Source organism: Podarcis erhardii (genome assembly GCF_964252035.2).
Source record: "Podarcis erhardii genome assembly, chromosome: 7".
In the NCBI taxonomy this organism is placed as follows: Eukaryota; Metazoa; Chordata; class Lepidosauria; order Squamata; family Lacertidae; genus Podarcis; species Podarcis erhardii.
Genome location: NC_138511.1, coordinates 59,350,698 through 59,378,680, shown reverse-complemented (window position 1 = coordinate 59,378,680; position 27,983 = coordinate 59,350,698). Strand labels below are relative to the sequence as shown.

The 27,983-nt window shown below is 47.9% G+C and overlaps 1 protein-coding gene across 2 annotated transcripts; it reads right to left on the bottom strand.

Annotated features, from left to right (window-relative positions):
- Positions 1-108: 108 nt before the first annotated feature.
- Positions 109-26,550, bottom strand: STK40 (serine/threonine kinase 40). 2 transcript variants are annotated; one of them, XM_081872460.1, is made up of 11 exons: positions 26,424-26,550; positions 13,235-13,348; positions 10,924-11,009; positions 10,480-10,623; positions 8,813-9,040; positions 8,177-8,229; positions 5,723-5,838; positions 5,335-5,479; positions 5,115-5,234; positions 4,222-4,306; positions 109-3,222 (listed from the first exon to the last, which is right to left on the bottom strand). In XM_081872460.1, exons 1-11 carry the CDS (start codon positions 26,542-26,544, stop codon positions 3,004-3,006), a joined length of 1,431 nt encoding a protein of 476 aa, XP_081728586.1. In that variant the 5' UTR covers positions 26,545-26,550; the 3' UTR covers positions 109-3,003. The 2 variants fall into 2 exon arrangements, with proteins under 2 accessions (XP_081728586.1, XP_081728587.1); XM_081872461.1 differs by lacking the exon at positions 26,424-26,550 and adding an exon at positions 20,352-20,474.
- Between the last annotated feature and the right edge of the window lie 1,433 nt (positions 26,551-27,983).

Here is a 27,983-nt window from a genome sequence, read left to right as displayed (position 1 = left end):
TCTCTCTCTCTCTCTCTCTCTCTCACACACACACACACACACACACACACACACACAGAGAGCTAGGCTCCAGACAAAAGTCGCCAGGACCTTCCAACACAATACAGATTTAGTTCTACATTATGAAATTTTATTGCTGACATGCAGGAATAGTTGGATGTAATACAAAAATAGGTCTCTATACAAATTATCTTTGCAATTTTTTTACAATAGGATCTTTTGTCTCTGGTGTCTCACCCGGCTTGTAATCCACAAAAACACAACCCAGACAGCTCACCCCAATTTCCACACACCCTCACTCCCCATTTCCTTTCAGTTTGCTTTTCATCACCATATCCAGAGTTGGGCGGAGCACACAGCTTGACAGCCTGTCGAGTATTGCTATGTTTTTTGAGGATGGAGAGAGTTCCCAATGCAAAACACACAGCCAGCTCTGCTGGGGAAGATGGTCAGTACTGGTGAAAGGGAGATGAGAGAGAGAAAGGAAGTAGAGGGAGCAGCATCTGCCCTGCCTGAATTCCGAGAGGGGAAGGAAGAGCCGGCCCTGCCCAGGGGGCTTCTATTGCTACTGACACAGGAAATATTCCAGGCAGAGGAGAAGTCCACAGAAACCGCCTGCTTGGGAAGTGGACTAGAAAGTTGTCGTGAAAGCTGGCCCACACCTCGCCTGTCATCCTACACTTCTTCTCCCACCTTCCAATACTGTTAAGAAAACATGTCAGCTGGGACTGCAGCCCCATAGAAAGCTGTAGGTAGGACTGAGGGGAACTGCTAAGGGTCTGTCTTCAGCAGAATAGTTCATTTTGGAGGTGTGCAGGCCCCGCTCAAGCAGGATACCTCGCATATGCTTCCAGATGACATGATGGGCAACTCAGTTTTTGGAGTGGGGAAAATAACTTGCCCCCGGACTGAGGGATTCCTCCATCTTGTGGGCTATGATGGTGCTGCAAGCAACAGTCCCAAAAACCACCAGGGAGGCTGGGCCCCAGGACACAAGATCCAGAGGCCTACAGCAACTGGCTCACCTGGAGAGGTTTGGCCCACAGAAGGGGCTGCGAAATGGGAGCCCAAATTTACTGCCCCCACCTGGGCCAAGCAAGGGGTGCCATTAAGCTTGTTAGCGTTCACCGATCCAGTTTTGGCTCGACCCACAGAGCTAATGCCTTATAGACAGGTTTATGCTGTGTTTCTTGGCGAGACTGCATGGGGGGCTGGTGACCTTTGAGGGGTTGGTTACCGTCCATCCCTAGCGAGAGAGCAAAATAAACTGTTCCTGGGTTTCCCTAACTCCATCCCTGTTTCCCAACTTAGCAACGATGAGAAAGCCAGAGAACAACCAAAGCAGAGTCTGCCCCACAGAGGGGAGGGGACTGTAGATCAGGCACAGAGGTTCTGCAAGGAAGTTTACACGTGGTTGGTTTTCTTCTTTTCTCTTTTTAAAGAGATTTGCAGAATTCTTTTGCAGTTCTCGTCAGTAGAAAATAATTCCTTGTGCTGAAGTCAGATTTCAGGATCTACAACCTTCGCTAGTCCTCCTCTTTGCACCATGCCAACACATTCACACTAAGGGAGGCCGTTGTCCTCGGCTGGTTCATTCATCTCAGGGCCATCCAACAGCCCCACTCCAGCCAGACTGCAGAGGTCTTGAGCCAACTTCCTTCAGGTCAGTGTCGCTTCCTGGATACTGCAATGTTGCTTTTGCTGGCATCCAGTGGTTCAACAGGGTGGGTGGCGAGGGGACACCTCACATTTTGAGACAATTTTTGAAAGGGTGATGAAGGCTGACCGGAAATGGGAAGGGAGTGGAAATGGGGCAGCACAGCCTAGGGAGGGTTGCTTGAGAACAGCTTATCTGGCAAGAGAGGCATCCAGTTCCAACAAATGAGGCTCAGAAATGATCCAGCCCAGTCCCAGCAAGACCTCCTGCCCACCCCCGCAAAAAATAATAATAAATGTCATGGTGGGGGAATTGTCTGTGACAAGATGGCAATGGCAAGACAAAGCAAAGAGCACATAAAGGAGTGGAGACCAGCAGGCATTTCTGAACCTGAGACAGCCTGGGGGGTAGGGGACAAAACAAAAACGAAGCAAGCAAACCCTTTTCACATTTTTCACAGATTTATCCCTTCAGCCGTACCAGTGTGGGTGAGGAGGAGGCAGGGAGAAATGTCAACAGAATTAATGCAACGTTACTGCGCCTTTCAAAAGCTACCATTTAAAAAAGAAAGGAAGACAGAACAAAACAAAAACCCTCCCAGGATATCCCCAAATAATTAAAGTGATTGGAAAAGGGAGGTTTGGGCCCTCGGAAAAGCTACATTTTTTTAAACAGCCCCTGGTTTGGAACTCTTTCCCCAGGTCAGAATCTGCAGAGCGAGGCTTTCTCACGTGGAGAGAAGCTCGTAGTGGAGGCAACCCATTTGCTAAGCCTGTGGTCACGCAGAGGGCCCGAAACCAACGTTTACACAAAATATATTCAAACCAGGTGTTAAATTAAAAATAGAACAAAGGGGATGGGGGAGAGGGTTTAAGAAATAGTTACTTTCATGAAACCCACCAGGGGGGAGGGAAGAAAGGAGGGGGAAATGATTAAGCTTATTCAAACCAGACAGAGCGAAGCACGGCCCACGTGGTCTCCGCAGCAGTCCAACGTCTGCGTCAGAAAAGAAGCCTGCGGGGGCAAACTTTGCCAAAAAACGCTCCTCGTTTCAGTCCAGAGAACAGTGTGGTTAAAAAGAGGCAGAGAGGTAGATTTCAGAGTCATGATTAAAAGCAGATTAGCTGTCTAGGTGTGGAGTTAAAATCCGCCAGCCATTTCCCCAGACAGTTGGGGTCTTTCCCCTGCTGCCCCCTCTGGGGTTGGGGGGCAAAGCCCAGCAGGCGATGCCCGCTGAGCACTCAGCTCACAGGGGAAGACTGCTACATTGTGAGGGATCCTGGGACCTGGCTGTCGCTGTCGCACGCCCCGTCGGGGGCAAGAGACCCACGGTGGGGTGGGAGGAGCTACTTCCGAAGGTAGCGCTGTGCAAGGATGGCTGCGTCCAAGGGGTTCATTGGCTGGGCGTCGTGGCCCAGGCGCCGCACAGGAGGGATGTTCCCAAACTGCCGCTTTTGGAGGAAGCTCTTGGCCTCGTGGAGCGTGTTCTTCTCCTCGGCCAGCAGCAGCTGCTGCCTCATGTAGTTCTCAAACTCGTACTGCGAACACTCCTCCGTCACCTTCGCCTGCGAGGGGGAGGAGCCCTGTTAGAGACCAACAGGAAGGTAGGAGCCAGACCTGCTTGCAACAGCACCCCCCTTCCCCCCAGCATTTGTACACAAGCTCACTGCTCCACTGCACACAAAAAGCCCGCCAGGCTCGTTTTCTGAATTTGACAAGTCGCTCCCCATCCCCACCCCCCATGTTCAAGAGCCTGGGAATCCCAGTTTCGTTCAGAGCAGTGGGCATATGACTTGAGAACAAGCTCTGAGAGGTGACAGAGGTCTCTGCTGCAAGGAGCCACCAGATTTGAAGCACTTGAACACAACCTGGGGGCTCTTAATATTTGGCAGGAATGTCCTCAGACATTCCAACTGCCAAAGGGAAAGCAGGAGGGGCCTGGAGGAAAGGTAGGTGGAGCCAGCTAAGAAGGGAAGGGGCCACCTGCAGGTGAAGAGGGAGAAAAAGAGGAGGCCAAGAGACCAGCTGAATTTCATGGACAGGCAGAGGAGGTTGACTTCAGATCCCCAGCAGTATTTAATAATACTTAAGAATCTGAATTAAAATTGCAATTGGGTTTTAAAATGTGTTGCTATCTCAGAAAGCTTTCTCAGCAAGACATTCGTTTTCCCCAGCCATCACTTCTCATCAGCTGGGAACCAACTGATGGAAAAAGCCCCCAAGGCCAGCAGAGACAGATGCTGCTGGGTACCTGCTCTGCCCTGCTTGTTTCATTTCTGACTAGAAAACAGATCACACCGAATGTCCTCACAGCTTCTGTCTGAAAGACACACACACACACACACACACACACACACACCCCCCAGCGAGTTCCCATGTGGCTCTGGAAGCAAAATCTGGGATCAAGCCACCTGAGAATGGGACTTCAGAATGGAGCAGAGCTCCTTTGACCCTCCGCACAGCTTGCAGAAAATATGCAAAGCAAGCAAGACACACCCTCCAATCAGGTCGAAGAGCCCATCTCCCTCAAGGGCAAGTGGTCCCGCTCAGCAGGCAGGACTTACCTCGTGTGCGCCTTCTGGATTGGCCACCTGGTCGTCTATGTCAGGCACCACTTGCAAGGGCCCGCTCAGCAGGGACATGGACTGCCTGCAGGAGAGACAGGCTGGTGGGTCAGGAGGCGGCACATTTGTGCCAACCTCAGAGGTGGCCTAAGCCTCCAGTTGGAAGATGGCAACCCTCACACACTGCACCCAGGAGCCTTGCCCACCCACCCACCCACCTCACCATTTCTCAGCATGTGAAGCAGCAGCACAGGACCGGGGTGGGGTGGGGGCAACATGGTGCAAAGGTTATTATGGATGCTTCTTTATCAGTGGGCCAAAGGGTCAAGGGTCACATGCTGCAGGCAGTTGTTCCATCCCCAGGATCCTTTTGACTGTCCTTTGACAGCTCTACAATATCTTTTTAAAGACCTGGTAGTCAGAACTGTAAGAGGTCTTCCACAGTGCCCACTGTCAAGAAAGGCAAGCCTTTCCCTGGCTGGACACTGAAGGACACAAATGGGGTGCTTCCATTTAGTTGAGAAGTAAGTAAAGGTAGCTTCTCATGCTTGATTCGGTACTTGGGTCTTGGTAGCAGGGTATAAAACTTAGCTCAAGAAGATGCTCTTCTAGCAAAGGGAGCAAGGGAGGAGGGTGAAATTATGCCGCACCCACCATTAAGAAACAAGAGACATGGCCCAGGGTGTTCCTTCCCGAGAAGTTGAGACAACACTTCCTATGTCTTTTGGCCAATGTTCAAAGCATTTACAAAAGACTCCTCCACCCAGCCTTCCCAACAAAGCTCACTCCTTTACCACAGGCCAGCTTTGGGCTGGAGGGGTGAGATGGGCCTTTGGCTTGATCCATCTGCAGGGCTCTTTGAAGGATTTTATCCCCTTCCACCACACACTCACCAGGAAGCAATGATGGAACTGAGGGAGTCGAGCACTTCGGAGGCGGTCAGGCGCTGCTGAGGGTCCAAGACGAGCAGCTTTCGGATCAAGCACACAGTGTTTTCCGACACCCGCCCATCTCTGTTAGGAAAGAGCAAGAGTGAGGGGCAGTGGAGCTACCAAACCAGAGACACCAAGGCCCAGAACCCCATGGCCAGGCATGCCTCCGACCCCCACTTACTCGGGGATGGTGTATTCAGCAGCCTTGATCTTGCGGAAGAGCTCCTGGGGGATGCTGTCGTAGAAGGGGAACTGCCCGTACAGCATGGTGAAGAGGACCACGCCCAGGGCCCACATGTCGCTGGGCTTCCCACGATATGGCCGGCCTGCAAACAGAGAGAGACAGCCCTGGAGAGTTAGCAGGGCCCATCCAGGAGGAGGAGGAAGATGAAGACAAAGGAGAGGCGCTAGGCAACCAGCCTGTGGGGTGGTCTCATGTTCCCGTCTTGGGCCCAACATTGGAGTGGCTCAGTGCCACGTCACATGCCTGTGATGTCATGCGTGCAAAGCAGGGAGGAGGCCCTTTTGGGTGAAAGGTCTAGGGGCTGCCACGGGATGCTGCTGCCTACCACTGAGGACGTCAGGGCTGATGTAAGCGGGGCTCCCACGCTGGTCCTTCAGGAGGTCATCTTCACTCACCAAGTGCTTCCCCAGGCAGAAGTTTGTGATGGTGATTCGGTGGGTCCTGGAGGGGAGAAAAAGTTAGTGGCCGGGTAACGGGGGGTGGGAGTGAGGGGTGTTGGAGTGGTATGAATGACCGGGGTGTCAACAAAGACACTGAAGGCCGCTCTGAGGAATAATGCCAAGCAGCTAACAAAAGTGGATGGACCAGATGGGGCTTTTGGGAGTTTGGTATGACATACACATCAGAATTATTCAGAGCCACTGTGGTGCAGCAGATTAGCTGGGAAGACACAAATTCAAACCCTCCCTTCAGCTGCAAAGCTCTCTGGGTGACCTAAGACCAGTGAGTAACTCCCAGTCTAGCCTACCTCATGCGGCAGTTGGCAAGGGCATGTGGGTGTATGGATGCAAGACCATGTACATTGGCCTGAGCAACTCGGAGAAGCACTGTATAAATATGTCGCTGCCTATTTATCTAAATTTGTGAACTCAGGTTCAGCTTAAACTTTGATGTTCAGAGTGTGAAGAATCGTCCTCAAAACCCTGATTCAGCCTTCACCAACTTGATGCCCTCCAGACGTTTTGGACTAAAACACCCTTCAGTCCTCCACAAATGCGGAGAGCACCAAGATGGCAAAAGTTTGGGAGTTGGGGGTCTGGCACTCCCCTGAAAGGTTTTGATCATCTGTGCCAGATTTACTGACCTTCACTCAAGAAATATGAGCAGACTTTTGACAAGTTGGGAGTGGGAGGGAGGGACGACGGAGCAAGAGGCCTGAATGCACAAGAATCAGCAGGCCTGGATGTTCTTTGGCTAAATTAACTGAGACTTTTTTAAAAGAAAGAAAGAAGTCAGCATTCCAAACAGCCAGCTCCTGATGACTCTCCTGTGAGCGAGGGGTGGAGGATGGCCTCAGCTCATAAACAACCGCCATGTCCTCCTGGCAGACGACAATGTTTTCTTGGCAATGAAGCCATCAGCATCCAAGGTGCTTCAGCTGTGAAATGTATGAATGGCTGTTTTCAGGCAGCCAAAAACTGACCTCATCCCACAGGGGATCAGGAAGGAGCAATAAATGGCACCACTTGCCTCACTGTGATCCTGGATGAGCGAGGGCCACCCAAAGGGCATTTCTGCACTACCAGGCCGTTGCTCAACAGATATTTGCCTGCTTCACACCTCTCGCTCCACAAGGCCATTTGATGCGCTTTTAATGCAGCGGTAGCAACAGAAACAAGAATATGCCTGCAAGAACATGGCCTTGTGGCCACCTTGAATGCAAAACACTGTTGGATCCCTGGGATAAGGCCTACTCAGGAAGGGTTCATTCTTGGTAAAAGAGCCAAAGTCAATGAAAGGCACTTTGAGCCACGGATATCACTTCATACAATCAAATGCAGGGCTGGAACTCAGAGAACCTTCCAGGTGCGAACCAGATCCTTTTTCAGGGTCATTCATCCCCAACTCCCTAGAAAACATTTCCCCATCCTGGTACCCTCCTTTAATTCCAATCAGCCCCACTCAATGGCCAACATTAAAGGGTTATGAGAGATGCAGTCCCAAACACCTGAAAGGCACTAGGGTTGGGAACGGCTGCTCTAGAAAACTGTTGTGATTCATTTTTAGGAGTGTAAGAGCGGCCCTAGTGGGTGATATCAGAAGGTTCATCTAACCCAGTATCCTTTTTCCAAATGCAGCAGCTTAAGTATCTCCAAGAAGCTCACAAGCCAGACATGAAGCCACATGTATGCCTTGTATGTTTCAGAGCAGATATAACAGGGGCTTGAACAGGCAAAGTCTTGCCAGAAACGTGAGTCACATTATGCGGAGCATGTGAGTGTGTGCAAGCAATGGATACAAAACCTACTGATGTGAGATAACATCTTGTTTAAAGGGGTACATAGAGCTGTCAGCGGCATTCCTCACTGTGACCCTGAGTTGTCTGGGAGCAAAGGAAGGGAGAGGGCAGTGGCAGCTATTGGAAGTTACACTCTGATGATAAAACTAGTTAGCCTCGTCTCAATTGAGGCTCTTATGAGGTCAACCCTGAACTAGTGCACAAATGACAAGGCTGCAACACAAGTGCCTGCATCAGATGTCTAGGGGGATGAGACTGACATGGCCTCTCTCCTCCAGTTTCATTCTCCTGTGACCTCGCTAAACTCCTAAGGAAGGCCAAAGTGCTTTCTCCAGGGAAAAACAAGCAAACAAGACACTGCCTTCTAAGGTTGCTGTTTGATTTGTGTGCGGATGCACAGACTGGAAAGCGGGAGCTTTCTTGGCAGGTGTTTCCCAGCACATACAGGAGCTCAACTTTCTTTGGTGTGCGACCTCAATCCGCGGAAATCCCACCAGCTGCAAATAATGTTCCAGAGTGAAAGTTGCAAAAGGGGCTCACCTTTTGTTCAGCACCATGTTCCCCAACTTCAAGTCTCTGTGCACAATGTTCTTCTAGAAAGACAAGAGGGAATTTATACTATTACAGTAGTACCTTGGGTTACTAACACTTCGGGTTACAGACTCTGTTAACCTGGAAGTAGTACCTCGGGTTAAGAACTTTACCTCAGGATCAGAACAGAAATCGTGCAGCAGCGGTGCGGTGGTGGCAGTGGGAGGCCCCATTAGCTAAAGTGGTACCTCAGGTTAAGAACGGTTTCAGGTTAAGAATGGATCTCTCGAACGAATTAAGTTCATAAGCAGAGGTACCACTGTAGTACAAAGTAGATTATTTGGTAAGATAAGAAACTTAAATGCTTAATTCAATCCCCCCAACCCTAAAGTTGTGCTTGCAGAAAATGGAGTGGATCAAGATCCCTTGTTCATTTCACCTGGCCATTTATGACCTGAAGACTTTTGCACCAACTAAGTTGGATATAAGAAGATGCTTTGCACAGAACTCTTTTAGCTCAGCATCGGCAGACGCCATGCCCCCCACCAAAGCACCAAGCCTCCCTCACAGTCACGTGGCTGCCAAAACCCCACAAGGGCCCCACATCTTCCTCACAGCTCCCTGAGACAAGCAGAGACACCCTACCTTGTGCAAGGCTTCCACTACCCGCACAACGTCGTAGAAAATCACGACGGTCTCCCGTTCGCTGAGGCGCTTCTCCTTGATGACATAGTGCTGCAGGTTGATGAGGTCGGCTGTCTTGTCGCTGAAGTCATGGGCGCAGAGGCAGTCCAGCACCAGACAGATGCGCTTCTTCATCTTACGCACCATCCGGTTGGATTCCAGGTCTTCCACATGCTCACAGGCTCGGTCCTGCAGAGCCCCAACAAGGATGGAGGCAGGTGTTATTTTAATCTGGGAGAGATGGTGCCAAACTGGCCTTTCCATCCATCAGTGGCTGACCCCCATACTTGCTGCTTGTGTGGCTCCCAAAAGCCAAGACCCCTATCTAGGCCACCACTCCTTGGCATGAGAGGTCACAGCCAACCCCAAACTCTACACCTGCATGATCACTGACATGCAATAAAGAGCCCAGTTATGGTTTTGGGGTTGGAGGAAACTAAGGTATACTCAGAGTTGACCCCCTGAAATTAATGGGCCTAAGTCAGTCATGTCCATTAACTTCAATGGGTATATTCCAAGTATGACTAATACTGGATGCAACCCTTCTGTTTCAAAAGTCTCCTTTCCAACCAGCACAACAGCAGCATGTGTGGCAGGTCTGGCCCATTCACCTTCTCCAGTCATGTGCTGAATTTACATGGATGGATGTGTGTGTTTGGTGGGGGGCCTGAGAAAAGGCCTTATTGCTGGAAGTGTGCTGGAATTCTTCCCACTAATGTGCCACAGACTCAAAAGGCTGAACTGCTGAATGTTCCACTGAAGAGCTTCCTAAACACTTCAGTGTGGGTCACCCGCAGTCTGTATTATGAACTGAGATTTCTTACCTTCACCATAAAGTCCAAGGGTGGGTTACAACAATGTAAAAATATTAAAACCGGGTAAAACAAGTTACAGTCAGAAGAACTTGAAGACTGTAGCAAAGCCTGAACAGAGTGATATTTCATTGTTGCAATATGATTGCAAAACATGGAGTCACTGTGGCACTGGCAACCTCAGCAAGCAGCTTTAAAATATATTTGATCCGATCTGATTTGATACTTTATTCCACTTTTCAGATAACAGCTGCTGAGCTCAAAGCAGCTCATAATAATCATAATAGCATTTGGGGGGTGGATCATATTGCAAACACTATAATATCAATAGAGTGACATACAGTGGTGCCTCGCAAGACGAAAATAATCCGTTCCGCAAGTCTCTTCGTCTAGCGGTTTTTTCGTCTTGCGAAGCACGGCCATTAGCGACTTAGCGGATTAGCGCTATTAGCGGCTATTAGCGGCTTAGAAAAAGGGGGGGGGACTCGCAAGACGTTTTCGTCTTGCGAAGCAAGCCCATAGGGAAATTCGTCTTGCGAAGCACCTTGAAAAACGGAAAACCCTTTCGTCTAGTGAGTTTTTCGTCTTGCGAGGCATTCGTCTTGCGGGGCACCACTGTATAAGTGAAGCAAATATGTGGGCAATCATGGTCATAAGAGTAGCTGGATAGGTCTGCAGTGTCTTTTGAGGAACAGGGGCCTAGCCTTGTAGGAACACAGGCCCACATCTCTCCAAAGGGCAAAAGCTGATAGAACATGCAACCGGTTGGGCTGGGCAGGGATACAGAACTCCAGTGCCCAGGATGGCTGTGCTTACCTGGAAAAGGCCGTGGTGGTGGACCACCCCGTCCTGATTGTGCAGGAGGGAGAGAAGTGAGTACTCTGTGTGGAGTAGCATCTTGCCCTGGCGCTCCTCCTGGGTTTCTGTGCCTTTGTCATTCCTATCCTCCAAGGTAAGGATCTTTGGGGAAAGCAGGCAAAGAAAAGAAAACACACACACACACATATTGCATTCCTTTCTCGAAAGTCAACAAGCTCCAACATCAAACTCTGTGCTTAGAATATTTACAGCTGGACCAAGGAAACCCTGGTGCCTGACCTTTGGGGACTTGGGCAGAGCTGCAGCACTTTGTGCTGTGGTGTCAGTGGTTTAAAGGCTGACAATCACAGAAGGAACAAGGCCACAGACTGCAGCAGCTGCCGATGCTTCCGCAACCTGGCCAGCTCTTCTCCAGAAAAAAGGATTCCACCTGCTGTTTACCTTGAGCTGGTAAAAGTCATCTGTCCCATCCTTCCTTGCCAAACACTGGACGATGCTCGGCACTGGAGAGTTGCCCAAGCGAGGCCCTGAGAAGGCAAAAGCAGAACAATGGACTTTGCTTCTTCTGACTCATCACCTACACTGCTCACTGCTGGCAGTTCAGCTGCCGACCCTGATTATCAGGAAGTTCCCTTTCCCGGCCCGAGATGGATTACATGTCTTTATGTAAGTCACACAGAGCTTCAGAGCATGGAGGCCCAAATGCTTTGCAGCCCCAAGTGAGGGTTGATGAAGAGAAACAGAAAACAGCGGCCACATAAATGATGTTTGTGTGACTGCTGTTTAGGAAGTATGAGATACAGTTTTTTTTAATTAAAAAAAAGTCCAGGATTATCTTTACTGTCTCCCTTTGTGTTAGTGAAGTGAGCGGAACAGATATGGTTGAAAAATTAGGAAACCGCTCTTTTGGCTCCAATATTTACATCTCAACAGTTGTATTTCTAAAAATAGTAAGACTTTGAAGTACTGTCATACTAATCCAAAGTAGTTCAAATAATCTGGTGTCAAAGATTTACGGTAAGAAGTAAAAAAATGTACAGTATATTATTAAAATTTGCATGGTAGTTGTAATAGCTTTTAAGAAGCTTAGGGAGAAATGAATGGCTCAGATATATCATATCAGATATGGCACTTTATATTTGCAAAAGATCCACCTCAAACCATCTTGTTGGAAAAGGAGAGAATCATTAAACTATGTAAGTGGTATCTGAACCAGACAAGCAGTTTAGAATATTTTAAAAGCCACAGATCATGGCTGGTGCTATACTCAAAATATGGCTAATTTCTACCACAGATGGTGAGCTTGCTTGTAAATTAAATCCTTTTCCAAAACAAGCTAACTACACATTATGCCTAACATGAGGTTACACAATGGCACTAGATCCTCTCTTGAGGTCAGTAGGTTATGTGAATGACACAGTAAAGAAAGAAAATTAGGGGCTAGTGTGAAAACTATTGTCAGCTGCAAAAATGGTGATTTCAGCAAAGTGGAGAGTCAATTGTTTTTGTCACATCAACAAAAATGTGATTGCTCGAGATCTGGACTATTGTAGAAATTGCCAAGATTACTGAGAACATTCAGTTAAAAGATGGCAGTCTGGGGGACAGACGGACAAAGTTTTCATCACCACTGAACATTATTTCTAAACTTTATGAGGAATAGATATGGATTAGATATTAACTGCTATAATCCATTCAAACTAATTTAAGTGATTACGGTTAATGACTGCATTTATAATCTTGGACCATACTACAGCTTATTATATTATCGCTGTAGTGGGCTTAAGTGTATTTGGTGCTATTGATTGGTATTTTAGTATGTACCAACCTGGAATTAATCTGAATAAGGAAATATAAAGATGGAATGGTATCAGGTAACTTAGAACTAAATTACTATTCTTCTTGATTGCACATCTAAATAGAGAGAAAGGATACCTACATTTTAATAGCATTTTAGGTCTTTTAAAGGAGATACAAGAAAGGGCACCTCCTCCAGAATTGGATCATGGCAGAAACGTCACACATGCCAGAAGAGCCTGGCTGTTTTTTACTTTTGGCGCAAGCCCTCCTGCTGCTCAGTGGTTGCCAGCATAGTCTAAACCACCACAGGACCTTTGGAGGCTGCACTTGGGCTATATCACAAGGAAACAAGGTGGCTGGGATTGGGCACTGGACACAGCAAACCACAAAAAGGAGAAAGGTGGTGCTCTAAGTCAGGGCCAGATCTGTGGAGCAGTGCTTGAATGACGACAGCCGAGTGTCTGCTGCTTACCAGGAGGGAGAGTTGGAGGGGCAAGAAGGTCGCCAGGAGCAGAGACAATACAGCATCCCTGCCTGTGTGTTTGCACAGCACGGACATCCCCACCACCTTGCCCCTCCTACTTTCCCAGTAAGCAGCAGTGACTTAGCTGTAAGGTGAGCAACACTGTGTGCTACTGAGAAGCACCAATGTGGTACCAGGGACAGAGCTCTCCTTCAGAACCTTACCTAGTCCCCCTTTTCCCAAATTTAGGGGAAAAAACCCAAGCTCCTAAGCCACCTGGCTGTGAAAATAAGCTGGAATATGGAGGGATCTCAGATGCCAGAGGGATGGGCAGAATGTTGCCAGAGAATTAATTGTGCCCAATGCAAGCTCTATGCACATTTGATTAACTTGCATTCTGCACGCCAGCTGCAGAGTAAGCACAGGGTAGGTTGCAGCCTGCCTTTGCCAGGTGCAATGCAGCAGATCACAAGCTCTGTTCCTACTTACCGAGAATGAAAGGTCCTGCCCGCTTGGTGTTGCTGCTGGAAATTCCTGGGCAGAAAGCCTTGGTGGACGTTTCCCCGCCCCCTCTGTCAGACACTCGCTGGTTCATTCTGAGTTCTGTGGAAAGAGAGCAGACACTTATTGTGAGGCCCTGAAGGAGCCCCCTACTTTCAAGTCTTTCCCTCTGTAATGCCCCTACATATCCTAGGCTACAGAGAGAGGGGGCGGGGGAAGAGGGAGAGAAGAATTGCATGATCTCCAAACTCAGGACACGCAGAACATAGCTGACTTCGCATAGTAAGCATAAGGTTGGCATGTCTCTCTAATTTTGTGTTATGTGCCTCCCTGCCAACAGCTATTTTCTGAATGGCACCTACAGTACTCACTCAAAATTCAAAATGGTCCTAAAATGGTGATCCCTGCTCTAGGAGCGAAGGTTATTCCTCGAGCAGTATTAGAAACTCAGATATATAAGCTAGGCGCCAAATGGCTCCTTAAACCAAGGTTAGAGTCGCCAAAACGGAATGTCTAGTTGCCATTTTGGGGTAAAATGTCTCTAAAGTCTTAATTGTCAAACAATGGACTGACTGCGATTGATTCTCATTTAAACATCTGGCTAGTTCAGATGACAACCTTGAGCTAGGTTAAGAACTTTGAGAACTTAAAGAAGAAAAGCCACTTGATCCAGAGTCAGTCCATGTATATACTGGCTTATTCCAACCTTTTTCTTAATAGCGACTGCTCCTGATCAAGCTGCACAGAAAAAGCATTTTGGTTCCAGAAATTCATTCTAATTGTGCCTATAAAAAGTAAGTGATAGAATTCTACAGGACGGGGTATTAGTGTGTGAAAACAGTCCAGATACAATGATCCCCAGATGATGGAGATGCCAAGCACCATCCTGGCATCTTCACTTGGTCGCAAGTGCTCCATAGCCAGGTGCAAAGTACAACTGGTGCCTGGCTAATTCTGAACACTGTCCTCATGTCAATAAATGCAACTCTCTCCCGCTTTATTCCATCCCTGCCAGGGAAAGCCCCTGGGAAAAGATGGCTGTGCTACTCTCTTAATCCCTTGTGCCTTTGCCATGCACTCACAGCCACCAGATACTGCCCACCCTGGGCAAAGGTCGCAGGTGAAACATACAGGAAAAACAAAGGCTAAGAGAAATTAACTGTGCCCCTGCCCAGACACCAGATTGGCCTCAAGTGATCCACAGATAAAGCAAGCTCAGCTGCAGCAGCTGTCACAGCCTTGTTATGTAGGACTGTTGCTTTGTCAATCACAGCCAAAATCCAAGCACATTTACACTTTTCATACAAAAACAGAAAAGCACCAATAATGTGAGCACCGCCTCTAAGGTTGAGTCAAATAGGATGAGATGTAAAAAGGCCCAGGTGCTCCCGTTATGAACTGGCAGTGGCCACAAACTGAAGCAGTGGCAGTGAAGCTGCCCACGTTGCAGCTTCTGGAGCCAAGAGCCCAAGGAACGGTGGCTGAATTGAAAGCACATTCACCTTCCTCAAGAGGCATCACCCTACACACATCCAGGAAAATAGGGCTGAGGGTGGTCTTTGGAAACACAAGAGGGATTTCAAAATGGGGACTGTGAGCCTACTCAGCCCCTGGCGCACAGGACCACCCACCCAAGGCTGAAGCAACTGAGCATAATGTGACACGATGGGGAAATACGAGAGAGGTTCCCACGCTGCTGAAGTTGACAGGCATGCAGAGGAGATGAGTCACTTCTCCCTGGAGACTCCTGGCGGGCACCATTTGTCATCAAACTTGAAATGTCAGCTGTTGTTGCAGCCTTGCCAGGACAGAGAGCCGCCCAGGTGGCAAGGGGCCAAGGGGATCTCCCAGCAGTGGCTGATGTTCTGTCAAAAGAGGAACAAAGGGAACCCATGGGGGAATCTGGCCGGGATCTCCCTTGGGCTTCTCACCCTGTGAAAGTTCACTGATAAAACAAATACACAGAAGCTATGGTGAAACTCTGGGCTCAGCCAACCCTCCAAGAGCTGCTGTCACCTGCCTTCAGCTGATACTTGGTGGCAGAGATTATGGGAGAAGATGATCTGTTTGCTCATGGGGAGAATAGGCAGAAGGGCACTGCCTTATTACGGTCAAAGGGGAGAATGCGTGATACCAAAAGAGCCATCCAAAATCTCACAACACATTCCCATTCGCCTCTCTGAGTTTACTTGGTACACAAGAACAGGTCTCCCTGGCCAGCTTTGCCTGCCCATCTCTTCCAGTCTGAGAATCATAAACTCGACAGCAAGGACTCCATAGAGCACCGGTCAATGCAGGAGGGCTGAGAGCAGAAACATATGTCAGATCACCTAAACACAGCACAGAATTCAGCAACCTGGAAAATCTCAACTTCTTTTTTAAATATAAAGATATTTTCTGCACTCACAATAATCCACGAGGAAATCTATGCCCAGTAAAGACATTCAAAGTTAGGGGGGGTAGAGCTAAGCAGTCACTGCTACTGGCCTGGGGTTTGAGCTGCAACCATCGGCAGAGACAGAGGAAAATATGTAACTGGCAGAATTTATCCAGGTTGCAGGACACAGCTATTCTAGGTGCCAAAATGCCAGTATTGTGATGACAAAAGCACAAGCACGTGGCTGGGAAAGGCAGCAATGCTGCAGCCTGATTCAAAGCCAGCTGTTCTCTGCACTTTGGCCCCCAGCTTTGGATCTGGCTGCCTCCGAAGAGCAAAAGTAAACATCTGCTTCACTCCACTATGCATGGCCTGCAAGGAGCAGCCAGCCAAGTACAGTGCCTTCTGTTACTGAACCATAGCCCACCCTCTGGCCGCCTCCTCTTGGCTTCCAAAATCTGCAACACAACTGGCCTGCAAGTTCTGCGCAAGGAAACCCTGTTTCAGAGATGCTGAAGATGCCACAAAGCCCATCTATTCAGGATGACGACAAAGCCACACAAGGAGAACTGTGTTTTTAGCCCTCAAAGCTCTCAGGGTGTCTGTGGTTGCTGTTAGGGAGAAGAGAGGCAGCATGGCTGATAAAGCGCTGCAAGGAGAGAGTAGGGAGCTTAACTCCCATCCTCCTTAATCATTGGCTGAGGCTGATGTGGGCAGTACAACAACAACTGGAGGTCCACAGGTTCCCCAACCCTAAACAATTCCTGGAGAGAGAGAAAATGTGCCTAGGAATGAGGAGACAAGCCTGCAGTCCCACCCAATAAATATTGATGCATCCTTAGAAGGAAATCTTTCCTAATAAAGAGAGGAGCATGGCAAGAGTGGTTCTTGATGACAATGCCATCTGCTGCAGGGGAAGTAAGCAAACAGATATGGGATACAGAAGACGACCTGGTGCAGATGTAAATCTAAACCAAAGTTTTGCATTACGAGCAGGCATTGCAGCCAGCCCCTCCCCTCGGTACAGAGAAGCGACAGGGAGTTTGGCTTGCGTTTTAGGTTCAGCATAGCTTGCTGTGCTGCCTGAATCCCAACAAACTGTGGTTAGCCTTAACAACCATCAATGGGGAAAAGGCAGCTTAAAGCCACAGTTTATGAAGCTGGCTTGTTTCAACTAACTATGGAGTTCAGAAGATTAAAATGGAAGTGGAAATTTCCAATGTCCTTCTGGCAGCTGTAATGGAGAGGCAGTGCATGCTGGTGAGCCCCCTGACATGCTAGGGATTGTGAATGGGACCGTCAACATACAGAAGATGCACAAAGAGGTCGGCTTAAAAATAAGTAAGTAAGTAAGTAAGTAAGTAGGTATTTTTTAAAAGCTCTCTTGGATAGGCAGTGTGCCAATGTGAATCTGCCTTGGACCAGGGAACTCTATCTAACAGCTTTCACCATCCAGATGACCAAAGGTGTGCAAGTTATTTAAAAGACTTAAGCAGGCTTCACGAAGCCCACTCTGAAACTATAAAAGAGGTTGGGGCTAATGAAAAGCTGTAGCCCAAAACATTTGGAGGGCACCAGGTGGGTGAAGATTGGTCTTAGGTGACATCATCTGGCTTTTTGGTGCCAGCAGTATGTTTTTAGGCCTATTTCAGTATTTTGGCTTTCTAGGCACCAGAATCAAACACCTATCATCAGGCGTCTGGATTTTTTTCAGCCCTGAACAAAGGCTGATGCAGTTGGAAAACAGGAGAACCAGGGACTTTGGAAAACTAGAGATTAGAGCCCTACTCAGGCATTGTTTAAGCATGCAGGTTACCGCATGACAAATACAGTAGCTGTGCCCCCAGCTTGTTTTCATCACCTTCCACAAATTGAAGGGAAGCTGTAGACGGAAGCCTCTTGCCTCTGTACATTTTGGAACACTAGCGGAAAGCATTGAAAATGGGGGTGGGGAGAGCTAGCACCCTCCCCACAAGCTTCTCACGTGATAACTTACATGCTTAAACAGCACCTGAACAGGGCTCAAGATACACCATACCAATCAATTCATATAACCAGCCCAGTAGGAACCAGAAGCAGAGGGGAGGGGTAAGAGGAAAGGCAGGGCCCAACACAAACGAGGCTGGCCTTACCCAAGTGTCGCCGGTGCTATACATCACACAACTACCTCTCTGGTGCTTAGGAAGTTATGTTTCTTCTCTGATGCTCCAGAAATGGCGGGAACAGACTGGCAGGACCAGAAAGTTTGCTTTGGATTAAAGTTCTATCCAAGGTGGCATTGCGGAATGATAGAATTGTAGAGTTGGAAGAAACTCTAAGGGTCATCTAAGTCCAGCCCCCTGCAATGAAGGAATCACAGCTAAAGAATCCCTGACAGATGGCCACACAACCTCTGCTTAAAAAACTCCACCAACTTCTGTGGGAGTCTGTTCCACAGCTCTTACCATCAGAAAGTTCTTCCTGATGTTAATCAGAATCTCCTTTCTTGTAATTTGAATCTACTGATGCGGGTCATAACCTCTGGGGCAGCAGGAAACAAGTTTGCTCCATCTTCCATGTGGCAGCCCTTCAGATATCTGGAGATGGCTATCTCCATGTATGATAGGAAATCTCTGGTGAGACCTTCTCTTTACCAGCTGGGCAGGTGGAGTAGCTTGTAGATTTTAGAGTATTCATGTTCACAAGATAGGACCTGGAAGATTTCAGGGCTGTGATGAAACTCTCTCGTTGTCACCAGTCAGGACAGACCGGTGAAGGCCTGGTTTGCTTACCACTGTGCACAGAGATCTTACGAAGGACGAGTATCAAGAGGTGGAAATGACAGGGAAGAAGATTTCAGCTAAACATCAGGAGGAACGCCCTAGTGGTAATATTACCTTGGGCAGAGATGGGCACCTCTGTTGGAGTTGTTTAAGCAGAGATTGCCAGTTGTCTGCCAGGGATGCTGTATCTGCTGTAAAGGGGATTGGGCTAAGTGACCCCCTAGTCCCCTTCTAATCCTCTGCAAGAGAACCCTGAGCAGCATGCAAGAGAATATCCTCTCCACTACACACACAAACACACACACACACATAGAGGTATATCTTGTTGAGTTCTCTACATCTCATCAGTCTAACCTGCACCTACAGTTGGGAGATACTCTGGTACCTAAAAGTATCACAACATTCCAATGCCTCTGCACTGCAGTGATACTTTCCTAGCCCTGATAATCACTGCATGCTGCCACAAAGCACCCGAAACACAGAACAGGATTATCTACAACTGTGTATATGTTTCTTAGCAAAGTCCTGCTCACTGTTTGGTAGCTCTCACCGCCAACGGAACTCCAGCTTGATGCCCCATTATGCCACTGAAAATACACCCCCAAAGTGTTCTTTGGTGACTAATAAAAAATGGGATTAGCAAACAAGTCTCACTTTCAGCCTTTTGTCACACTGACACTTCCAACCATAACTCAGCTGCAGTAACATGCAGTTTTTGCATGTTGCGCTGCTACATAACTGATGACCCCAAAGGTGATAAAGATATTTAAACAAGAGGTTTGATCCCTGATGACACAAATATTAAACACCTTACTGGTGAACCCATGCAAGAAAAGTGCCAACCTCTGGTTGCCCCTGTCTGACCAGTCCAATACAGTGGTACCTCATGTTACAGCCGCTTCAGGTTACAGACTCCGCTAACCCAGAAATAGCACCTCGGGTTAAGAACTTTGCTTCAGGATGAGAACAGAAATCGTGCTCAGGCGGCGCAGGAGGCCCCATTAGCTAAAGTGGTGCTTCAGGTTATGAACAGTTTCAGGTTAAGAATGGGCCTCCGGAACGAATTAAGTACTTAACCCAAGGTATCACTGTATGTACTTTGATCAGATCCCATTCACTGATAGGCTAAAGGCTGTGATAAGAAGATTCGTCAGAGGGCAAAGACTTTTCCATCAGTCAAAATCTCAAAAGAGCTCACCTTGGTAAAAAGCAAAAAAGTTGTATGTATGCTGACATACTCATTACACAGAGACACAAAAAAACTCAGTGCAAAGTTCTTCTACCCAGTAGTAATGCTGGGTAGGAAATTTCCCACCGTTACTTTTTTCAAAGGAAAACGTTTAGAAATGCACTGCTTCATAAGATTGGTAATATAATGAACAGACACAACTTAGATTGGGCAACTGGGACAGATACAATACCACTCAAACCTAAAATCAATGTTTTTATTGTATGATATTTAGGTGACTATACTTAGGAAGCACATATATTTATGCAGAGCTCTTCAGACATTCTAAAATAAGTATGTTAACAGTCTTCGGATCCTTCATTTTCCCTTCATGCTGCAATCCTAAACACACTTTATAAAAAGTAAATTCCACTGTATTCAATGGGACTCACTTCTGCGGAAGCAGACATAGGACTGTGCTGTTAAAATCCAATGATTTGTGGGAAGCATATGCTACTGAGCTGTCAGGTCTTAATGTATTTCTGCGTATGTTAATAAAAATATTTTCCAAGTAAAGTTTTGATTATTTTTTTTCAACTATGACACTTAAGCCACACTAACAGCACTTTATTGGTCTCCCCCAACCCAAAATTTCAGCTCACCGACTTGAGCTACAGGGGCTGGGGAGGAAACTTACAGCTCAAAAAATAAAATAAAAATAAAAATAAAAAAACATGACAGGTTAATAAACAAGACAAACAAACAAAACTGTAAGACTGTAATTCTAACCCCACTTACCTGGGAGTAAGCCCCAGCAGACATTGTTAGAATTGCACTATTAGGCAAACAAACATGCTAAATAAGATTTCCATAGATTTAGAGCAGCTGGGGGGGGGGGAGAAGTAAATTTAAATGTTTCCAGAAAATTTGCAGAATGTCTCCCCAAAATAATATTTACACATGCCCCAGTTGTTGCTCAAAGGCAAAAAAACTCTGTTTTCCTTGGAACATCAGCAACCCAGTGGGCCGTTCGCTGCTCAAACTTATTTTAGCGCCGTTCACTGGCCGAAGGTATGCCAGCTATGTGGGTTTGGCAAGTTTAGCTCAGAGCAAGCCACAAGGCTTGCCCACATTTGGTCATACGGATAAGGAGATTGGGGCAAGTGGAGGAAGGCCATGGACTCCAGAATAGTAAGCCAGCCTGGTCATGATACCCAACAGCTGCACTCTTCCAAAACCTTCGTCCCCTGAGCCAGAAGCCAGTTTTAAATGGGCACTTCAACCAATGGAGTTTGAAAGGGAGGGAAGGCCTTCTTCTCAGAAGTCCCTTGCTGTTTTATTTATAACTTGCCTTTGATTGAGTTAGTCTCAAGACGACTTACAAAAGATTCGAACAGCAAGCACAAACCCCCAAACAGCCCTCGGCCTCTTGGGTGAAAGATGGGGCCAAGACACTTTTCCTTTCTGCTCTGTAGCCTCATGTGGAACTTTAGAGGAGAAACTCACCGAAAAACCAATCCTCAGGGGAAAACATGGTCTCTGTGGGCCAGATGACAGGCAGAAAGCAATATGGAAGACACAGGCATATGGAGCAAACAGACCTTTCCAAGCACAAGGGAGGGGACACAACTGCTTGTCCATGACAAAGGACCCCAGGCCCGGAAAAAAGGGGTCTGAAGTTATGTGAAGTTAAATTGTTCTGGGCCCAACTAGTGAACCTAGATTTCCTTAGCTTTGCCACTTGGGGATTCCTGAAGAATAGATACATCAAGGGTTCCCAAACTGTGGTCTGTGGACCACCAGCAATCTCTGAGCCCTGTCAGCTGGTGTGGGGTGTGGCTATGGATTTGTGGCTGAAGACAGGACAGCGGCAATCCATCACATTCAACATTCATACTTGTTTTTAATCGTATTTTTATTGCTTCTCTTATTTCTTATATTGTATTTTGCCATCTTACAATTTGATTTCAAATTGCAATACAATAAAACCCAAATATGAGAAGTAAAAGAAGCAATGCAAAAAAAAAACAAAAAACAAAAAACCCAGTGTCTAGCACAGCATATTACAATTACTACAATAGGCAGAAACATCACATGGTCCGCCAAGACCTGCATCACTTTTCAAGTGGTCTGTGGGGTGAGGGTTGGGAACCACAGGAGGCATTGATTAATCTGGTTGCTGCCTCTCCTGGAGCAAATTAATAGCAGCCCAAACAGAACCACCGACCTGTGCACACCCATCCTGGGTCAGACAGCTGTTTCAAGAAGGACAGGTTTCTGTGCTATCAGTCACCAAAGTTTCTCATTGAGGAGCTATAATTATTGTTATTATTAAGAAAATGTATTTGTCCCTTTTTCTTGCTACAAGAAACTCAAAGTGATTTACAAAAACAAAACAAAAAAAATCACATGCATACAATTAAAACAAAGGAGAAAATATATTAACACACATAGCATTAAGAAGCCATAGATCATTAACAGAGGAATGTTTTTGGGTGGCACCTAAAGATATGTAACCATGGTGCCAGGTGAGCCTCCCTGGGGAGAGCATTCCACAAACGGAGCCAACACAGAAAAGGCCTGTTCTTGTGTTGCCACCCCCTGTGGAGCTAATGCACTGAAATAGAAGTGCATGAGCAGCTTGCTCAGTATCTGCACCTGCAATCTGCAGACGCTATGCTTGTCATGTCCATAGAGGAGATCCATAGCTCAAGGCCAGAATCCATGCTTTGCATGTAAGTCCCAGGTCCAATCTTTAGTTAGCACCTTCGATTAGAAGGCTAGGAAGGGAAGAAACCACACAGTTGCATGCTAGATGGAACAGCCAACATGGTGCCCTCCAGATATTGTGGGACTATAACCCCCATCATACTGGACTACTGGCTGTGCTAGCTGGGGCCGATACAAGCTTGAGCCCAACACCATCTGGAGGTCTCCACATTCCTTGTCATCAGAATAGGCAGTAGTAGGCTTGATGAGCCAGCATAAAGCAGCTTCATCTATCCAAACAGATCAGAAGACCAACAACCATTGGTAAAAACACTGCATTTATTTGGAAAATGCTACCCATGACAAATGTGAATCAGCCTTGGAAAAATATCTTGCTATATGGATTTAGAGATCAAACCCAAATATATGTGCATGTGTGCAAACACACACTTTGACTCTGTTACTTTGGGCTCTGATCGATTGTATTTTACAGAGGCTTGCCTGGTGCCATCACTACATATCTTCCTGTGCCAGGCAAAAGAATTTCCTTTTTATCCAGGCCTTTGGCTTTAATTATCTGTGGCTTTTTTGCATGGATGGAGTGTTTTAATGTAGAGATTTTTCTTTGCTTGTTTTAACTTGTGTTTTTGTTTAAAATGTTCTAAGTCGTTTTGAGTTGCTGCGGCAAAAAAAAAGCAACTAATAAATTTAATAAACAATAATGCTTCTACAGTACTCCTTTTTACTTCTGGGGTGTAGCGCTGTAATCAGGGCTAGAATCATGTTTAAAAGGAAGATCAGAACGCTCAGAATGCCAAATAGACCCTACAAAAGCACATCAGGTTAAGTGCTATGCAGCCTGCATGTGAACTAACACATAACCAGAAGCAAACCACAGGATGTATTTACATGGCCTGCCTTTCATTTTCTCACTCTCATTCATGCACTTGAAGACACAGGAAGCCTAGTTTTTCATCTCTGACAGCTAAGATTTTAACTCTATACCTGACTAACTCCTCCGTAAAGACCTCAAGCACAAGATATCAGATGTATTCATTATGCCCATAAATCAGCTCCTCTCACTGCCCGCCCCCCAGCTTCCCATCAGAATTACAGAGCATATCCAAGTGTCATAGAAGCTATCAGAAATCAAAGAGAGTTTTTTTTAAAAAAAAAAAGTTGTCAAGATTTACAAGCTACACAGATTCTGTGTAAGGTGACTGGAATGCCAATGATTTCTATGGATCACCATCATGGGTATCATTACTTGACTTTCCTACGAGGCTATGGCTGGGGCTGCAAGCCAGCAGACACAACTGTGCTACTACCTGCAGAGAGGACTGTAAAATGAAGCCTAGTCTCTCAACCTCTCTCTCCACCTGAAGTGGTGGACTGCACCTTACTATAAAACCACACCTTAAGTTGCAGCATTATCAACGTAACAAGAAAAAGGAAGAACTGAGCAGAGAAGCAGCCCCGAGAAGCTTCAGGTTGAAAAGGGAAGAGTGTGGTCCACACATGAAAGGAGAGCAAGCTCTGAACTCCGGGCCTGTTTTATAAGACAAGCTTACCCAAAATCACACAATGGAATCAGAGGCAAAGTATGCTTACAGAGGAGAAAGGCTTACTCTATTTGTACTCAATATGTATATTTGCAATTAAAAACAAATGTTACAAGGCAAGAGAGAGAAAGAGAGAGAAGGGCGTAGATTAGAAGACCTAAGAAGACTCATAATTCTCCACATGCTGAAGACTTGTGAAACAGCTACACAGTGACCCTCTTGGGCTGGAAAGCTTTTTCAATTCCTAGGTCAAAGATATCTCAAGTTCTTGGACACGAGCATCAAACTGCCATATATATATATTTTCCAAATCTTATTCGAGTAGCTGCTAGTGGAATTTCTATAGCTTTCTCTCATTAAGGAAACTTGCTTCCATAGACTTCTGGAGACAGAGACAGAGCAGAGGCGAGGGTTATACCTCTGCTCCAGCTACTGGTGACAGCAGAGTCAGAGGACTGGGAAAACTTTGTCCCACCTCAACATTTTAGCCAGTGGCAGACCTGTGAACTTCCCCCACAGCTGTCAAGTGGAGCCACAGAAGAAAGCAAGGAGCTGTTAAGGTGCAAAAGTGCTGCACGATCTTTTTCTGCATCATGGAACACAAGTGCCATTATTATCAGTTGAGAGGAGAAAGTATAGTGGCTAAGAGCCAGAAATGTGGAAGCTCCCCCCCCCCCCCATATCTCTTCTCCTACAATGGCCACTGCCAATCTTTTTTCCCTTCAGACTCAGCTCCCACATTAGCCACATTCAGATAGTAGCCGTAGCTAATCATGTTTAGATAATGATGGTGAAGTGCTTCAAAAACTCTACAGCGCAGTAGCCATGCTCACTAATAAGCAGAGATAATGGTTTGCCATGGCAGAGCTGGGCATAGCCAGGTTCCCACCACATCCAATGATAGTGGTCCCTGAACACTGACCACATTGAGTGGGGCTGATGGGAGCTGTAATCCAATAGCATCCAGAGGGTACCACAAAGACTATCCTGATCTGTGGGACCACACTTTCTCAGAGGGCAAAAAGCAAATTCTCATGATATAAGTTTTATACATAAAACGAGTTGCCTCTTACTTGCAAGGTGAAGGCTGAGCCCTCATATTTCTCTTAGCTCTGCAAAGGAGCCCACCTGTCATTCCCGAACAAGGATTATTTTCATCCCTCCTTCAATCCCCTGAAAAAGTGCTCTTCTGTCTGCATGTGGGCTCCCAGCCTCTCCTGGGCCAAGAGTCCTTCCTCTCACCTTCCTTCCTGCCCAGCGCTCAGCACCACCACAGGAAAGTCCTCATGGGTTGCAGCCTTTCCTTGATCTATCATCCCCATGCAGAGAAATGAGCAAAGCCAAACACAGATCTCTTGAGCAGGAAGGGATGGCAGTGTGGGGAATTATGGCATGCTGCAGCAGCCCTGGAAGGGGCTAGGTAGAGGAGCTGAAGCAGCACACATGCCGGAAACAAAGCAACTGGCCGGTGGGGGGGGGGGTACCGGTGGGTGGAGACGTGGTCACGGAAGGGAGAGGAAGGAGTCTCAGCTGGAGGCAGGCAGGGAAAGAGAAAAGAGGGATTGAACGTCAGCCCCCCCCCATGTTTTTCTGATTGCAACAGCATTAAATGGACATGAGACCAGAGCGGCCAGCAGAGTGTGTGTGAAGAGAAATGCAAGAGAACAAGATGAAAGGATCAAAGTAGAGGGCAACATCAGTGAGCAGGGGGCCTATTTCTGAAAGGAAGGAGTAGGCCAGACTGCAGACGAGGGCAAACCTGAGGGTGAGAAGCAGCCATGGCCAAAGCAACTCTGTCCTCGCCCTGCAAGGAACAGAGGGGGAGTCTTCAGCCATTTCTTTTTGGGGGCGGGGGGACTCTATGCCGGTGATGAGCGACTGATTTCCGCAACGGAGGTGTTCAGGGGGTTGTCTCCACAAACCCGTATCCCAGTGAGAGGCCGGAGATGGGGAAGGAGGGGCGTGGTGGCTTACCGACCAAAAAGCTTGCAAAGGGGCACGTTGGTCTCCCCTCCCCGATTCCCCGACCCGCTCTCCGCCGCCCCAAACACCGTATGCCCGGTCTACTAACCCCCTCGGCTCCGCGCCGCCTGCAGTCCTACGTGCCCTAAGCAGCCTTCCTGGGAAGGCCACCCCGTGGAGCTCAGCGAGGCTTACTCCCAAGAAAGCCTGTGCACCAACTGCAACGGGAGTCCAAGGAGTACGTAGAGGGCTGGGCTGCCGCGGCTGGCCCTTGAACGAGAGGCGAAGCTGCCGCCGCCGCCGCCGCGGGAAGGACGGGGAGCGCTCCTGTACAGGACGTTGATTTGCCAGCCAGACCCTCTGCCAGGAGGCTCCATTCCATTCCCTGCTGGGCTGCCGCGGCTGAGCCATTCATAAGAGCCAAAGCTGCTGCCGTACGGGAGGAGGAGGAGAGGCGGCGGCGGAAAGGGCTCCTGCTCAGGACACCAGCTGGTCAGCCGGCCAGCCATGCCCTCTGCCAGGAGACTCCATTGCATTCCTACCTACCCTTCTCCACCCCCGCCCCGGGAAAGAGAAGGTTCGCGCGCACCGCGGCGGGGGTAGGTGGGCGGGCAGGGGGCGGCCTGCCCCTTCTTACCCATCGCCGCCGCCTCCGGGCCCGGCCCCGCCGGCCACCGTCCGCTTCTCGCCTGTCCCAGCCAACTCGGGCTCTTCGACTCCGCCACCTGACAACGGACGTGACGCGACGCTGCCGTCATCGCCAACGCCGGCCACGCCCCCGCAGGCTGCCGCCGCCGCCATCTTCTTCCCCAGAGCCTCGGCCTGTGTCAAAGATGGCGCCGACAGAAGCAAGGCCGGGCGGAAGAGAGGAAGGGGGGAAGTAGGCGGGGAGTGCCGGTGCAGGATTGGTAAACTCGAGAGTCACCCACCCCTCCCTTCGGTGTGAAATCAGCCCTGCCCCTCACCTACCCGAGGGCGAATGAAAGACCTGCGCAGGGTATGATTGGCAGGATCCGACTGACGTCACTTTAAATACCATAGGTTGATATTAATCTTTCTGTATTATTTCTCTTTTGCTTTTGTATTATGCTGCTGGAGGAGACTCTTGAGAGTCCCATGGGCTGCAAGAAGATCAAACCTCTCCATTCTGAAGGAAATCAGCCCTGAGTGCTCACTGGAAGGACAGATCCTGAAGCTGAGGTTCCAATACTTTGGCCACCTCATGAGAAGAGAAGACTCCCTGGAAAAGACCCTGATGTTGGGAAAGATGGAGGGCACAAGGAGAAGGGGACGACAGAGGACGAGATGGTTGGACAGTGTTCTCGAAGCTACGAACATGAGTTTGACCAAACTGCGGGAGGCAGTGGAAGACAGGAGTGCCTGGCGTGCTCTGGTCCATGGGGTCACGAAGAGTCGGAAACGACTAAACAACAACAACATTATTTCTCTCTCGGAGCAACGTATTTAAATATAATTAATTATTCCGTTTATTAAAAAAGCAAAACACATGAGAAACCTGGCCTGGCCGTTTCCACCAGATCTGCTCCTGGAACTGGCCTAGGGGAAAAGGGGCTTTATTATTTATGTATTTTTATAACTCTTATCTTCCCACCTTTTCCTCTAAGACACTCAAGGCGGCGCACATGTTTCATGGCCGAGTAGGGATTTGAACCCTCGTCTCCCTGATCCTAGTCTGGTGTAACATCCTGGTAGATCAGGGTTCAAATCCCCACTTAGCCATGAAGCTTATTGTGTGACCTTGAGCAAAGCACTACCTCTCGGCCTCACCTACCTCACAGGGTTTGTTGTGGGGATTAAATGAGAACCATGTCTGTACACCACCTTCAGCTCCTTGGAGAGAAAAAAGTTGGTCTATAAATGCAGTAAAATATATATATATATATTGATGGGGCCTTCGCTTGCTCCTTATTTGACAGCCTCAAATTGCCATATCTCTTAACTAGAGGTTTTGTTTTTTTTTAAAGTGAAAAGCAAGTAACCCAGAGCAACCCTCAGCCACTTTTGTAACTGGTGAGTCATGCTTGGGTGGTGGGGGCAGGAGGGAGAAGGACAAACAGCAGCTCGCTTTCTCTCTCTCAGTTGCGCACTTGCATCATGCAGGCATGACTCACTCTATGGGAGCCTCAACTGCCACTTGTGCAAACAACAGACTCCAGGGAGGTAACAAAAGAGTGTT